At 39.8% G+C, this 12311-nt stretch overlaps 2 protein-coding genes across 2 annotated transcripts in view; both read left to right on the top strand.

Moving 5' to 3' along the window:
- The window catches only part of LOC117449710 (rap1 GTPase-activating protein 1-like), a 44284-nt gene extending 36335 nt beyond the window's left edge, over positions 1-7949 (top strand). Inside the window, 11 exon segments of the mRNA XM_034087543.1 lie at positions 57-128; positions 212-298; positions 383-523; positions 1696-1827; positions 3118-3195; positions 4167-4276; positions 4409-4525; positions 4728-4845; positions 5457-5568; positions 5743-5822; positions 6326-7949. Of these exon segments, the coding sequence (XP_033943434.1) occupies positions 57-128; positions 212-298; positions 383-523; positions 1696-1827; positions 3118-3195; positions 4167-4276; positions 4409-4525; positions 4728-4845; positions 5457-5568; positions 5743-5822; positions 6326-6466 (1188 nt within the window). The 3' untranslated portion in view covers positions 6467-7949.
- A 1379-nt stretch (positions 7950-9328) lies between these two features.
- On the top strand, positions 9329-11640 carry aurkaip1 (aurora kinase A interacting protein 1). Its single transcript, XM_034087448.2, has 4 exons — positions 9329-9438; positions 10113-10218; positions 10697-11157; positions 11385-11640. The coding sequence occupies exons 2-4, from the start codon at positions 10167-10169 to the stop codon at positions 11499-11501; spliced, it is 630 nt and encodes a 209-aa protein (XP_033943339.1). The 5' UTR covers positions 9329-9438; positions 10113-10166; the 3' UTR covers positions 11502-11640.
- The last annotated feature ends 671 nt before the right edge of the window (positions 11641-12311 follow it).

Below are 12311 nucleotides of genomic sequence, written 5' to 3'. Positions count from 1 at the left end.
AGCAGATTTCACCTTCTAACATAAATGCTTGATTCAACTTTAATCTGAACTCCTAGGTGTCAGTGACGGCGCGGGATGACGTACCTTTCTTCGGCCCGGCTCTACCGAACCCTGCTATTTTTAAGAAAGTAAGAGGAAACAAAGCTTGTGACTCAAACTACTGCATCCCGAGCCAGAGCTCTTTCATCATTCGTTACTATTTTCTTTCCAGGGCCCTGAATTCCATGAATTCCTTTTTACTAAGCTCATCAATGCAGAGTATGCCTGTTACAAAGCTGAGAAATTTGCCAAATTAGAGGTGAGTTGTTGAAAAGCCTTTAAAACATTTCTGGCATTTTCCAAATATGTATTTAATTTGCCTCTTTGTATTTATGTGTGTGAGGAGCGAACAAGGTCGGCCTTGTTAGAGACTCTTTATGAGGAGATCCATGTGAACAGCCAGGCCATGATGGGTGTCGGAGGAGACGACGACAAACTGGAAAACGGGGGTGCCGGAGGAGGGGGCTTCTTCGAGTCCTTCAAGGTAACTGAAGAGGCCGCAGCGAAGGCCGGAGCGTCAGACTGACTGCTTCACGAAAACAGCGCGAACAAAACAATTATCACAAAGTTATTTGCATTATCAAAGTCCTGTGTTATCTTTTCAAATCGACAACTCAAGCAAAGACTAAGATATGGAAATTATTATTTACAGAGAGCTTGAATTTATCAGACTAATTGTTTGACTTTTTACAAATGAAGCCTGGAAACAACGTAGACAGAATAATCCATTATACTATATCCATATATTGGTGTATACAGTTTAAATCAAATGACATGAATTGGGTTATTTAGCATCCCTATTTCCAGTCTTTATGCTCAGCTAAGAAAACCTGCTGCTGGCTTTAGCCTTATATAATGGAGTGATTATAATCGTCTCATCTCACTCACTTGAAGAAGGACAACTCCCAAAATGTCAAAATAGACTTGTAACTGTCATTATAAGACTTTTAGATCATTGTTACAGCACACGAATCATAAATAATTGGAAAATACAGTATTACTATTAAAGCTGTCCAATGTTTCTTCTCTGGCAGTCTCTTAGGATTGTCCTTTTCTTTTTGCAAAGTTGGGTCTATCAATCTGAATACAACACTGCTGCTTCTACCTGCTGGAACACACCACTTCTTCTTCCCAGCTTTCCTCCCTCATGCCTCCTTTCTGTGTGGTGCTGCTTTTCTCTCTGCATGCTCCAGTGTTCTATCACTAGTCCCTTATTTGTATGATTCTGTCATCTTTGTATGTCATAAAATATAGGCCAATGGATAGATGTGTCTTCACCATCAGATGCCTTCACTCTGTTCCACGCCTTCAGGGGAGAGGTGCAGTGGGCTTTAAAACCCTCTCCTGGCTGTGTTTAAACTCAGTATGGTCAGTCATCTGTGAGCCACTTGGTCCTCCTTCCCCTCTCTTCTCTTGCCACCTTTCTGACATAGTGACTCATCTGAACCCCCCTTCGGGCCTTAAAGCTTAGCACTGTTCTCTGTCGCTTCCTTGTCTGTGGGGATTAGCATCGGGCCGGCGCTCTGCCTGTAGCGGTCAGTGTTCAGGGAACGCCGCGAGGCTCCTCTCGGCCCGTGGCGCCGCACAGCGATGCTGAAGGGTCACGGTGGTCAGCGCCCTCTGAATGTATCTCCTCCTCCTCGTCTCTCTCCGTAGCGGGTGATCCGCAGCAGAAGCCAGTCTATGGATGCCGTGGGTCTTACTTTCAAGAAGCCGCACACATTCTCCACTAGCTTCAGCAGCAGCTTTAACCACGAGCCTGCAGAGAGCCCCAAATTCCCAGGGATAGTAAGTACAGCCCCCCCCCCCCTCCTCCTGGTACTGAGTGAGGCGAGTCTCGCTGCCTCTTCCTCCCCTCCAGCAGTTCTACTAGAGTTCATGCCCCCTCCTCCCTCACTTGCCTGCTGCACTCATTCCTCACAGAGAAGAGCTCAAGTGGAGCACTTAAACTTGGCTCTCACTTGGCAACGGTTGCACATTGCCTGCACTACGAGATGGACTGACTCATAGACTTGAATGTTTCTAGGACACAAGGTGAATTTCTCCCCGGGGGGAAAGCTGCTGCCAATACGTGTGTGTGTGTGTGTGTGTGTGTGTGTGTGTGTGTGTGTGTGTGTGTGTGTGTGTGTGTGTGTGTGTGTGTGTGTGTGTGTGTGTGTGTGTGGTGTGTGTGTGTGTGTGTGTGTGTGTGTGTGTGTGTGTGTGTGTGTGTGTGTGGTGTGTGTGTGTGTGTGTGTGTGTGTGTGTGTGTGTGTGTGTGTGTGTGTGTGTGTGTGTGTGTGTGTGTGTGTGTGTGTGTGTGTGTGTGTGTGTGTGTGTGTGTGTGTGTGTGTGTGTGTGTGTGTGTGTGTGTGTGTGTGTGTGTGTGTGTGTGTGTGTGTGTGCGTGCGTGCTAATTTACTGTATGTTGACTTTATTTGTTATTATGTTTATGAACTAATTATTGTTTCCATCATGAGGGGTAAGCATTGTGTACCCAAATGGCCACTTTCATATCATTCTCTGTCAACACTGTCAACAGCTTTTTTATTTATTATTTAGTTATATATCCTATATTGTACAATTTGAGTGTCTGAATGTTTACTTTTTTAATGAAACTTCTCTGATGATGTATGGAAGTAAGAATTATTAAGATAGCCTTCAAAAATACCTAACCATTATCAATAACCAACAATGTATTTGAATGTAACTAACTCGAGCTTGCTTTTAGTACATAACCCTGTCTTGCTGTGCATATATGTATAACATGTGTGTGTCCTCTGCTGTTTTTATCTCCTCTTCATCCTCCTTCCTGCAGGCATATGGCTCACATGATTGACTCATCACTTTTCTCTTCCATTCAGGCATGCCTGTGTCGCTCAGCCAAAATGTCCCTTTTTGTATTCTCTAATTAACACGTACACTGTATTTTGTTTATGACAGACTGCATGAATTCTCATATATATTTGTATTTACTCATGTTTTCTCTCCCCACCCCTTTTGTCATCTGTCCTCATCTTGTCTCTCTCTCTCTCTCTCTCTCTCTCTCTCTCTCTCTCTCTCTCTCTCTCTCTCTCTCTCTCTCTCTCTGTTGCTCAGTCATTGCTTGTCCCAGGCAAAAGTCCCAGTAAATATGGACGTCGAGGCAGTGCCATAGGGATAGGAACAGTAGAAGAGGTTCATGTCTTATTCTAACTACTCTCTAACAACTCCTTTCTCCTCTTTGCTCCTTCCCTTTGTTTGCATGGCTCAACTGCATCAACACACTTTCCTGTTTGCATTTCAGCACTCTATTTAGCATTCATTGTGTGTCACAGACGGGATGCATTTTCTCAATTTGTGATCAAACAAAAGCAAATATAGACATTTTCCTTCACATTTTCCCATTGGGTAATTGGTTCCTTAAATACAAATATATTGGGATCTCATTTGACACAATTATCTAGAAATCCTTCAAAGCAGTCAGAGTGTTAAGCAGCTTAAGACTTCAAATGGTCTACACTCCCTACTGACTTATATTGTAGATGTTCTTCTATTCTCACTTTCCTATCTGCTTTATTATATATGCACCTTCTGTAGTCGTGGGACTATTCTGAATTTTCATTTCTGTATGCTTAATTTTCGATTTGTATAAATATGATGAATATTAATTAATGAATCACCCCCTTAAAGATACATTATAACAATAACCCTCCCCATGCTCTTTGAAGCCACATTAAGTTAAAAGGTTTTTCAAGATCTGATTTTAAGAGCTTTAAAGGGAGATTGAATGAACAAAGCAGTCGCTGAGAAAGCATATTTAGTGGTATGCCCTGGAGCCTTTAAATCCATCTTTCATCTATGGCATTAGTTTGCCCTGCACTGACTGAAAGACTGGAACCGGGGCTTGACACTAAGCCATTAAGTGCATATTTGACCTATTTTCAGGATAGTAGTAGTAGTAGTTTCAGGATAGTTTATCATAGTATAAACTTGAAGGGTGCAAAGATACCTTTTCTCCAAATTAGTACAATTATAGTGACATTTGAAATAACTCCCATCAGTTATGTTTACATAGAAATATCAGCTCTGTGGATAAATGTGATATTAACCAAAGATATTCTAGATATTAGAGGTTTTTTGACAGCGTTTTTTCTCTCCCCCTACAGTCTTTGATAATACCGGGGAAAAGCCCAACCAGGAAAAAGTCTGGCCCCTTCAGCTCCAGGCGAAGTAGTGCCATCGGTATCGAAAACATTCAAGAGGTCCATGAGAAGAGGTGAGGAAATACTGCTGTGCATTGCTGCGATATGCCTCGACCACATGTTGTATTGTGTACCTCTTACTGTGTGTCGAAAGCCTTGTAATTGCTAACTAAAGTTCATAATCTACTTCCTACTATGAACAACAGAGAGATCTCCCTCAATACCCAGAAGACCCCTGACAGTGGTCACGTCTCTCAAGATCCCAAATCTGACAACTCGTCCAATCAGAGCTCCCCCGAGGCGCTCACCAGCACCAAGAACAGGTGTGCATTATCAGTTACAGCCGTATCACAGGGTTATGATGTTAGATTTCACACCTTGTGTCAGACCTGTATTTGTGGAGCCGGCGGGTATTTCTCAGCGGTGGCAGCATGTTGAATGACTGTGTCCTGTACATAAGATAAAATCAGGTGTGGCTGTGCTGGAGCGTGATAACCCAGGGTGTAGTTCTCTTCTCGGTGGCAGGGCCCAATCTATCCCCGAGGGTCACGACCTCTCCCGCTCCTCCTCCAATGCTAGCAGCTTCGCCAGTGTGGTGGAGGAGAACGAGACAGAGGCCACTGAGGACTATGACACGGGCATGGTGAGTGCGTTCAGCCTGAAGGAAAACAAGACAAGCGCATATATCAGAATCAGATTTCATACAACAGCGGGGAAATTAACAATTTAACAGCAAATGGACAGTGTGGATAAAAGGCAAAAATAAAATGAGTTGCTTTACATATTAAATAAAGAGGCAAGCACACGTTAATCAAATGAAATCAAATAAGTCGACATCCAAGTTATCAATTTTGTCAGTTGGTTACTTTATAAGTTCTTCTTCTTTCTAAATCATGAGAGTATTTCACAAGACAGATATTATGTGAAGAAAATCTGCCCCCCCCCCCCCCAGTGCTTATTATGGGATTTATAAGATCACAAAGCGCCTGAAGGAAAACAAACCGATATGAGCCGAGGAGTCTCTAATGCGGCTTTATTGCTGCCTGTGAATAAGATTCTGTTAGTTCATGTCAAATCTCCTCCCCCCCCCACCCACACATTATTGAACATTTTAGCTGTATATTTAGATACTTTGTTGAAAACAGTGGAGCCAAAATCATGCACTTCATTATCTGTCTCCTGCACTACTGTCAGGATATGTAACAAAATGATATATATATTTTTACAAGTGCATTTTTTGCTGCGTCTCTCCAGGAGAGTCTGTCGTCTGCCGGGACGCCACACAAGCGAGACTCGTTGAACTACAGCACCTGGCTGGAGGACAGCGCCAGCAGCACCAGCACCACCAGCCGAGGCAGCTCGCCAGGTGAGACAGGAGCACGTCCAGCATACTAAACAAATATTCAACACATCTCAGGAGATTTAAAAAAACATGTCATCTTAAAAAAAGCTCTTGATTTCTCTGAATATTTATTGATAACTGGTTTTAAAATCAATCTGTGATGGACATGTATTCACTCCACTGTTGACCATCCTTCAGGGCCCGGTAAACCTGAGCGAGGGAAGGGGGCAGACGTCCGCATCAAACTGGAACGACCACTCGATCATCAGTCCTCATCGGTGAGTGAACCACACCCTGGATTGAAATATACACTTCTCTATTATCAGCTTGAATCCCCTTTATTGTTCTGTATGTTTTTTTGTAATGTTTTTGTATGTGCAGTTGTTGATGTACCGTGCTTGTCTGCTTGTTTTTTTATTGCCGTTTGTTCACTTTGTATGCAGAACTGTTAGCTCCTTGCATTGGTTGTTTCCTGGATCTCCATCTTCAGGTTAGACTTTCCTCAGCACCCTCTCATAGTCTCAATCCATGGATTTAAACTACTGACAGATGGACCACATATATATATATTTTGTAGGCGTACTTCGTAGCAAAGCTAAAATTGTACGTGTACTATATATCTATATGTACAGTATATTTCGTTTTTTATTTTGTACTTTTTTTTTTAAACATGATGCTTGTTATTTTACTTAGAATGAAATATAACTACTTCCAGTCACTAATAGGACTATAAATAAATGCACTCTTAAGTTTTGACAATACATCTCTTTTGTTCCCAAAGCATTCCCATATGTCGCAATCCCTCTGCGAGGTTAGACAAGTGCAGGCGGTCGCCATGTCTAATGATGAGAAGGACGAAGATGAGGAGGATGAGAAGGAAGAGAAGAAGCAGGCGGAGCGTGGCCAGTCTGCTGCTCAGTGAGAGCCGCTGTGTGGAGTATCCAGAAACCTGGAGGACACTAGGAAGCATGTGTTTCCTTCCACTGTTTTCTTTGCCTGTTCACACATCTGTTGCCTAGGTATTTCTACCTTTTGTTTCAAAAGTGCACATTTTTATCTACAAATGTAATGGTCAAATTTGTAACAAATGTTACTTTGGTTGAGTTGGTCTTGTGGAAGCCCAGGTGTGCCGGATATACAGGGTGAACACGGTGCCATTGAGCTCTTTGTAGAAACAGGAAGGACTTTTGCTGCAATACAGAGAAGATAATTGCCTAGATGGTTTTACCAAATCAATAAAGGTTTTAACTCAATAAATATCTCTAATGTATGTAATACCAAATATTCAAAGGAGAGTATTTTCTAACATCTAATGTGATATAATATTGTTCTGTTGGATGCTGTTAATTGTGATTATTTTCTGGGTAAATACAAATTGCAAGCTGCAGAAGAAAACCATTTAAAACAATTTCCTTTAAATGAGTTCCATTATAAGTTCCATTATGATGGAAGCCAGACATACCTACAATAAAAATCCCCAACAATGAAGGATAGCTCTACATGTGATAAGAAAAATATGATTTTGATTTTGGAAGTGAGTTGTCCCTTTTTAAGAAGGCAATTTCTTCATCCCTCACATGTATTTTCCCTCGACTTCTTGACTCATGTGTACTGCATCGGAGATGGGATTGCAATGCAGATATATTTCAGCGCTGTCCGTATAGGCTTTAGATCTATGGATACTGCCATCAATGACTGATTTAACTGCTTTGTCCCTCTCATGTGTTGGCGAGGAGGAGCCCAGTCTACATTATGTTCTGTTATCTCTCTAATATCTGTCTTTATTTATCAATTTGGTTCCTGTTGAAGTGGCATTTATAGCGTACATCTGTAACACTGTACCTCTATGGTGGATACGTTCAGCATCCTGCCATATGCTTGTACTGTGTGTGTTGCCTTGTAGTGAATTATAATGTTGTCATCTGTAAAGAGTCCGATCTCGTCCACTGCAGTAAACTTGCAATGCATTTAAAAAAAGATAGTGAATATTTATTTGCTTAAAAGAAAAATAACTATATATACAACTACTGATTTTGTAAATAGATAATTGGTTGGAGTGTATAGTATATAATGTAAAGGCCATGGATTAAAATAGGATTGACCAACATCCTTGAAAACCCTTGCCAACTTAAAAATGGTTGTTTTATTTCTCGTACATTTCATTTAAAATATTTTTTTGCAAAAAGAGTTTTATAGAAGATAAATATTAAAACAATTATTCAGACTGTTCAGTAAAAAGGGAAATCTCCCAGCACATCCTGCTGATCATTTCAGTTGCCTTATCATCACACACTGATGGTGTAAGTATAGTGAAGGAAATAATGAAGAGCCAGCAGGATTTACATTGAAATGAATGTTTTGTTGTTGTTGTTTTTATTGTAAATAAATGCCCTGAGAATTTTAAAGTCTTTTTTATCCTTACTTTATGCCCTGCATCACGCCACTCAAATACCAACAAACTAGATGTTCCACTTCCCACCATCTTGATGAACACTTAGAGAGAAAGCCCCATGAATAAACGATTTGATGTGGCTGCCCACAAGTGTAAAATAGAGCAATCTAAAAGTGGAGGCTTCCCTTTTTATACAACTGTGCCACATGGAAGAAAGATATGTGTTTAAATGAATCAAAGGGAAATACAGCTCAATTATGACTGAAATGGGCTTTCCAAATGTATCTGCACGCACAACTTAAAAAACGAAGGATTGTAATATGTTTATGGAACGTCATAGCTGTGTTTTAAAACATGAAATTGCACTACTCTGTCCTGAATATTTGGGACTTTTCTGTTTTTATGCAAAGAAGTGCTTGAATATGTGCAAAAACATTTATTCTGTAAGTAAATTAAAAAAGGTCAGACTACAAAGTGAAGGTCAGTTTATTGCGTAAACAGCAGCAGTAGCTCGCTGCTCTGTGAGGACGTGTGCTGCAGGCCCCTGGGGCATGCTGGGTTTGTGTCAGCCTAGCAGCAGATGTTTCAAATACTCTCTAAAATAAACTAAACACATACAATGGATGTGGAATGAATTTGGTCATTTTGAGAGAATGAAATGTTAAATATATTCCCAAATGTATTTTGCTTTACAGCTGCATTTAAGATAAACATCAATAATGTAAACTCTTATGTCATAGCTGTCTTTTCCAAATTAAGTTATTGTGGTTATGCTCCCCACCCACTTTGTTCATTTGACCAAAGAACAAAAAGTCTCATAGATCTCATGCAGGTCTAAACTATTTTTTAAATGTTTGCCTCAACAAATACTACAATTGAAGAATTTAATTCATTTTAGGCAGCAGTTAGTCACAAAAAGAGTTTATCTCAGATGCAAAATATCCACGGTTTGTTTCTTGTACATTTATGTATTATTTGATTCGCTGTACAATGTATTCAGTGGAAATCAGAATTACAGTCCTTGTTGTTGAAACATCATGTGCCTTCTACCATTGGACTGATAGTGCCCTCCAGTGGAGTCATTCAAGCTTTAAACTCACCTACTGTGTGATGCAAAGCACAGGTCCACACAGTATTATAAATGATTAAACAACTACATGGGCCTCACTTTGGTAGAAAAAGTGGTGGGGACATTTTCTCCAGATTTACCATCAGCATAGCAGAAGATAACAGATGTCCCTCTCCTCCTAATACATGTGTAATCATAATGATGATCAAATATTAATAATATTTCAATAACACACTGCCCGTTTATTCAGTGTATTAATGAGGAGGTTGAAGAGTAGCTCCACATAATTGAGAGGCACTCTCGCCTTAACTGCTACAGCGGAACCTTTGTCTCCGCTGAGAAACAGGAAATGCCTTAATATTGTGTTACTCAAGCCGGAAGTAGGATTTTAGAGTCACATTGAAGACGAAAACACGGGTCATAGGAGTATAAGGTAAAATAATAATGTTTTTTACATACAACAAATAGTGTAATTGACGTGGTCGGATAGCCAAAAGCCGAATTATTCTTAGCTGCAATCTTTTAGTAATAATATTGCGATTTGAACGCATTAAATCGGTGCTGCGTTGCTAGCTAGCATTAGCAAAAGTCACCTGGCAACTGGAAAATAAGTTTAATTTGACAAGGTTTCTTTAATATTGATTATTTTACATTCTCACAGTGTTTTACTTTGTACCATGAGTGCATTTCATACTTTAGGGTACATGCTATAGTTAAGGTGGACATCAGTTACCGGCTAATCTAAAGCTAACCCAGCTAGGTTTGACAGTATATCATAAAAATCATAAAACAGGTGTATCTACATGGTGAAAAGATAAACACAGTTAAGGACATAAAGGGTTAGACACATAATTAAAAGAATACCATTTTAAAACAACTATTTTTAATAAAACTACTACACGTTAAAATATATAAATTATTTCCATGAAATCTGTACAACAAACTGTGTACAGTATACTATTGCAAAATACAGTAGTTTGTAATAATATAAAATATATGCAGTATTTGTATATGACTGTTATTGTTTGTAGTTACTTCTCGGTACACGTTTGTGATCTCTATGGAAGAGCTATGGCCAACTCAAAGTAATGTGCTCTTTCCCCACAGGACCAGTGACCCCTCAACTCATTCCTGATGAAGTTACTTGAATGATCAATAACAATGTTTTCATCAAAGGTTGTCCCTCGTCTCAATCTATTGCGTAGAGCAACCTGTAAGTATGAACACAAATATCTTTCTATCCTTTAAAATCATGTTGACATTTTTACAATTGGTCGAACAGTATTGTTTTTATTTTGTTTAGTCTTAGGGCACATGGGGCTTTCTTTTCTATACATTTTGTTTTGAGAAAGACTAATTGCCCCATGTGCTCAAAGACTCTATAGTATGATAAGAAAAACTGTGAATGAACTATTACCTTTGAAAGACACTAAATAAACAATGTTACAATTATTCAAATATTCTGACTTTGACCATAGATGAAAGTGTGATTTCACATTCTCTAAAAATGTCAATGTTGTTCATGCTAAAATGAATTTACCTACCAGATTTCAAGAGTTAAGACCAAACTGATTTCAAGAGTTAGAACAACTGTTGTGGAATCTCTCCTTATTATATTAATTAGACAATGGGCATGCTACATTTCCAGTTATAAGTAATGTAACTCAAGATGGCATCTTCAATTTGTCCAGGTGCGCTTCAAGCCCATGGAGACATTTTGAATGGACGTGTACAACATGTACTTCCTGCTTACTGCTCTCCGCTACAACCAAAACTCAGGAGCTACTCAACAGCAGCAGACACACCTCCTCCTCGATGGGTGCAACTGGAGCCAGAACTGGAAGAGGTTCTTGTGCCGCGTAAACTGTCCGTGAGCCCCCTGGAGAGCTGGCTCTCCCTGAGCTACTCCCTCCCCCCCCTGCTGGAGTGCCCTCTCCCGCAGGAGGAGGTGGAGCTGCTGGAAGAGCAGTTGCTGCCAGCCCTCTCTGACTCTGCGCTGGAGGACGGGGGGGAACCAGTGACACCCCTTAGTTGTAAAAATGTTCTTGAGATCCGACGGCGGAAGATCAACAAGCATAAGTACAGGAAGCTGCTAAAACGGACTAAATTCTTGAGGAAGAGAGTGATCGAGGGCAGAGGGAAAAAGAAGCAGGTGAGGAAAAAAGGTTCCTGTGATATTGAATAGATTGATCATTTCCTACTGATCATCCTGGCACATTCAGCAATGTATCAGTATGGGATCAGTTCATTTCAAACTGTATTGTTTTATTTAACATGTTGTCTTGCGTACACTTTAAAGGTGTTTATTTTGTGTATTTTATACACAAATTATATTTTCTAAACTACCACCTCTAAACTGTTTGATTGTGTCCTGTGCAGAAACGATTTGAGAAGGATCTGAAGAGGATTTGGACAAAAGCTGGACTGAAGAAGGCTCCAGAAGGATGGAATACACCTAAGCTCTTCCTTAAACAGCACGGAAACAAAAAGGACTGAAAAACACTGACACTATTTCAAGTGTGTCTCGCATCCTTCCCACTGGACGGGAAGCACACTTCAACACCAAATCAGTCAGCCTATGTGTAAATTTTTTAAACAAAGTGTAGATCATCTAATAAAAATATTTCTCCCTCAAGCCCAATGCAATGTGTGATGTTTTGTGTTGTCATATTTTGGTTTACAGGACATCTTTCGTTTTTCTTTTTTCTTACTCTGGATATCACCAATGTGCAAACACAAACAAATACTTTTCACCTGGAACTACTACTTTCGATGGTTATTTCAAGTATTTTATTTATCTATAGAACAACTCAATCAGAAATAGAGATACATAGATCTCAACTATTATGCATCTACATTTAGCTTGACAATAAAAAGCCTTTCAAAAGGCCTTGAAGTGAAACTGCTTCCTTTAGGGCTTTAATGCAGAAACCAGCCTTTCTAAGATCAAAAAGGGGGATATGAGGAAAGATCTTTTCTAATCCCTTCCTGGGGTGGAAGGGTTCCCAGGGACTTTTTAAACTTTTACAACCATATAAAAAAACGTTAGTCTTGACATGTCACTGGAGAGTTTAATATATGAAAAACTTTTTGCGTCTGTTACGCCTTCTTTGGAACTATTGTAAACTAGTTGTAATGTCAACACTATAGTTTGATCTGTTGTTGTGTAATAGTCTATTATAAATCTGTCAATTTCACACTGACAACAAAATAAGTTTCAAAACAAGCTTTTTCTTGGGGCTGGCCTTTATCCCATTTGGAGGAATGTCCCTTAAGTGCATTTTTAATATTCGGTTTGTATGTTGG

The sequence above is a fragment of the Pseudochaenichthys georgianus genome, chromosome 7 (genome assembly GCF_902827115.2).
Source record: "Pseudochaenichthys georgianus chromosome 7, fPseGeo1.2, whole genome shotgun sequence".
In the NCBI taxonomy this organism is placed as follows: Eukaryota; Metazoa; Chordata; class Actinopteri; order Perciformes; family Channichthyidae; genus Pseudochaenichthys; species Pseudochaenichthys georgianus.
Note: the sequence above shows the minus strand (reverse complement) of the source record. Positions and strands in the feature narration are given on the sequence as shown.

Excerpts from the sequence above, each read along its gene's own strand:
- aurkaip1 (XM_034087448.2), top strand. The coding sequence starts at position 10,167 with ATGTTTTCATCAAAGGTTGTCCCTCGTCTCAATCTATTGCGTAGAGCA. Across the intron at positions 10,219-10,696 it reads TCTATTGCGTAGAGCAACCT|GTGCGCTTCAAGCCCATGGA; the intron begins GTAAGTATGAAC and ends CAATTTGTCCAG. Across the intron at positions 11,158-11,384 it reads GCAGAGGGAAAAAGAAGCAG|AAACGATTTGAGAAGGATCT; the intron begins GTGAGGAAAAAA and ends TGTCCTGTGCAG.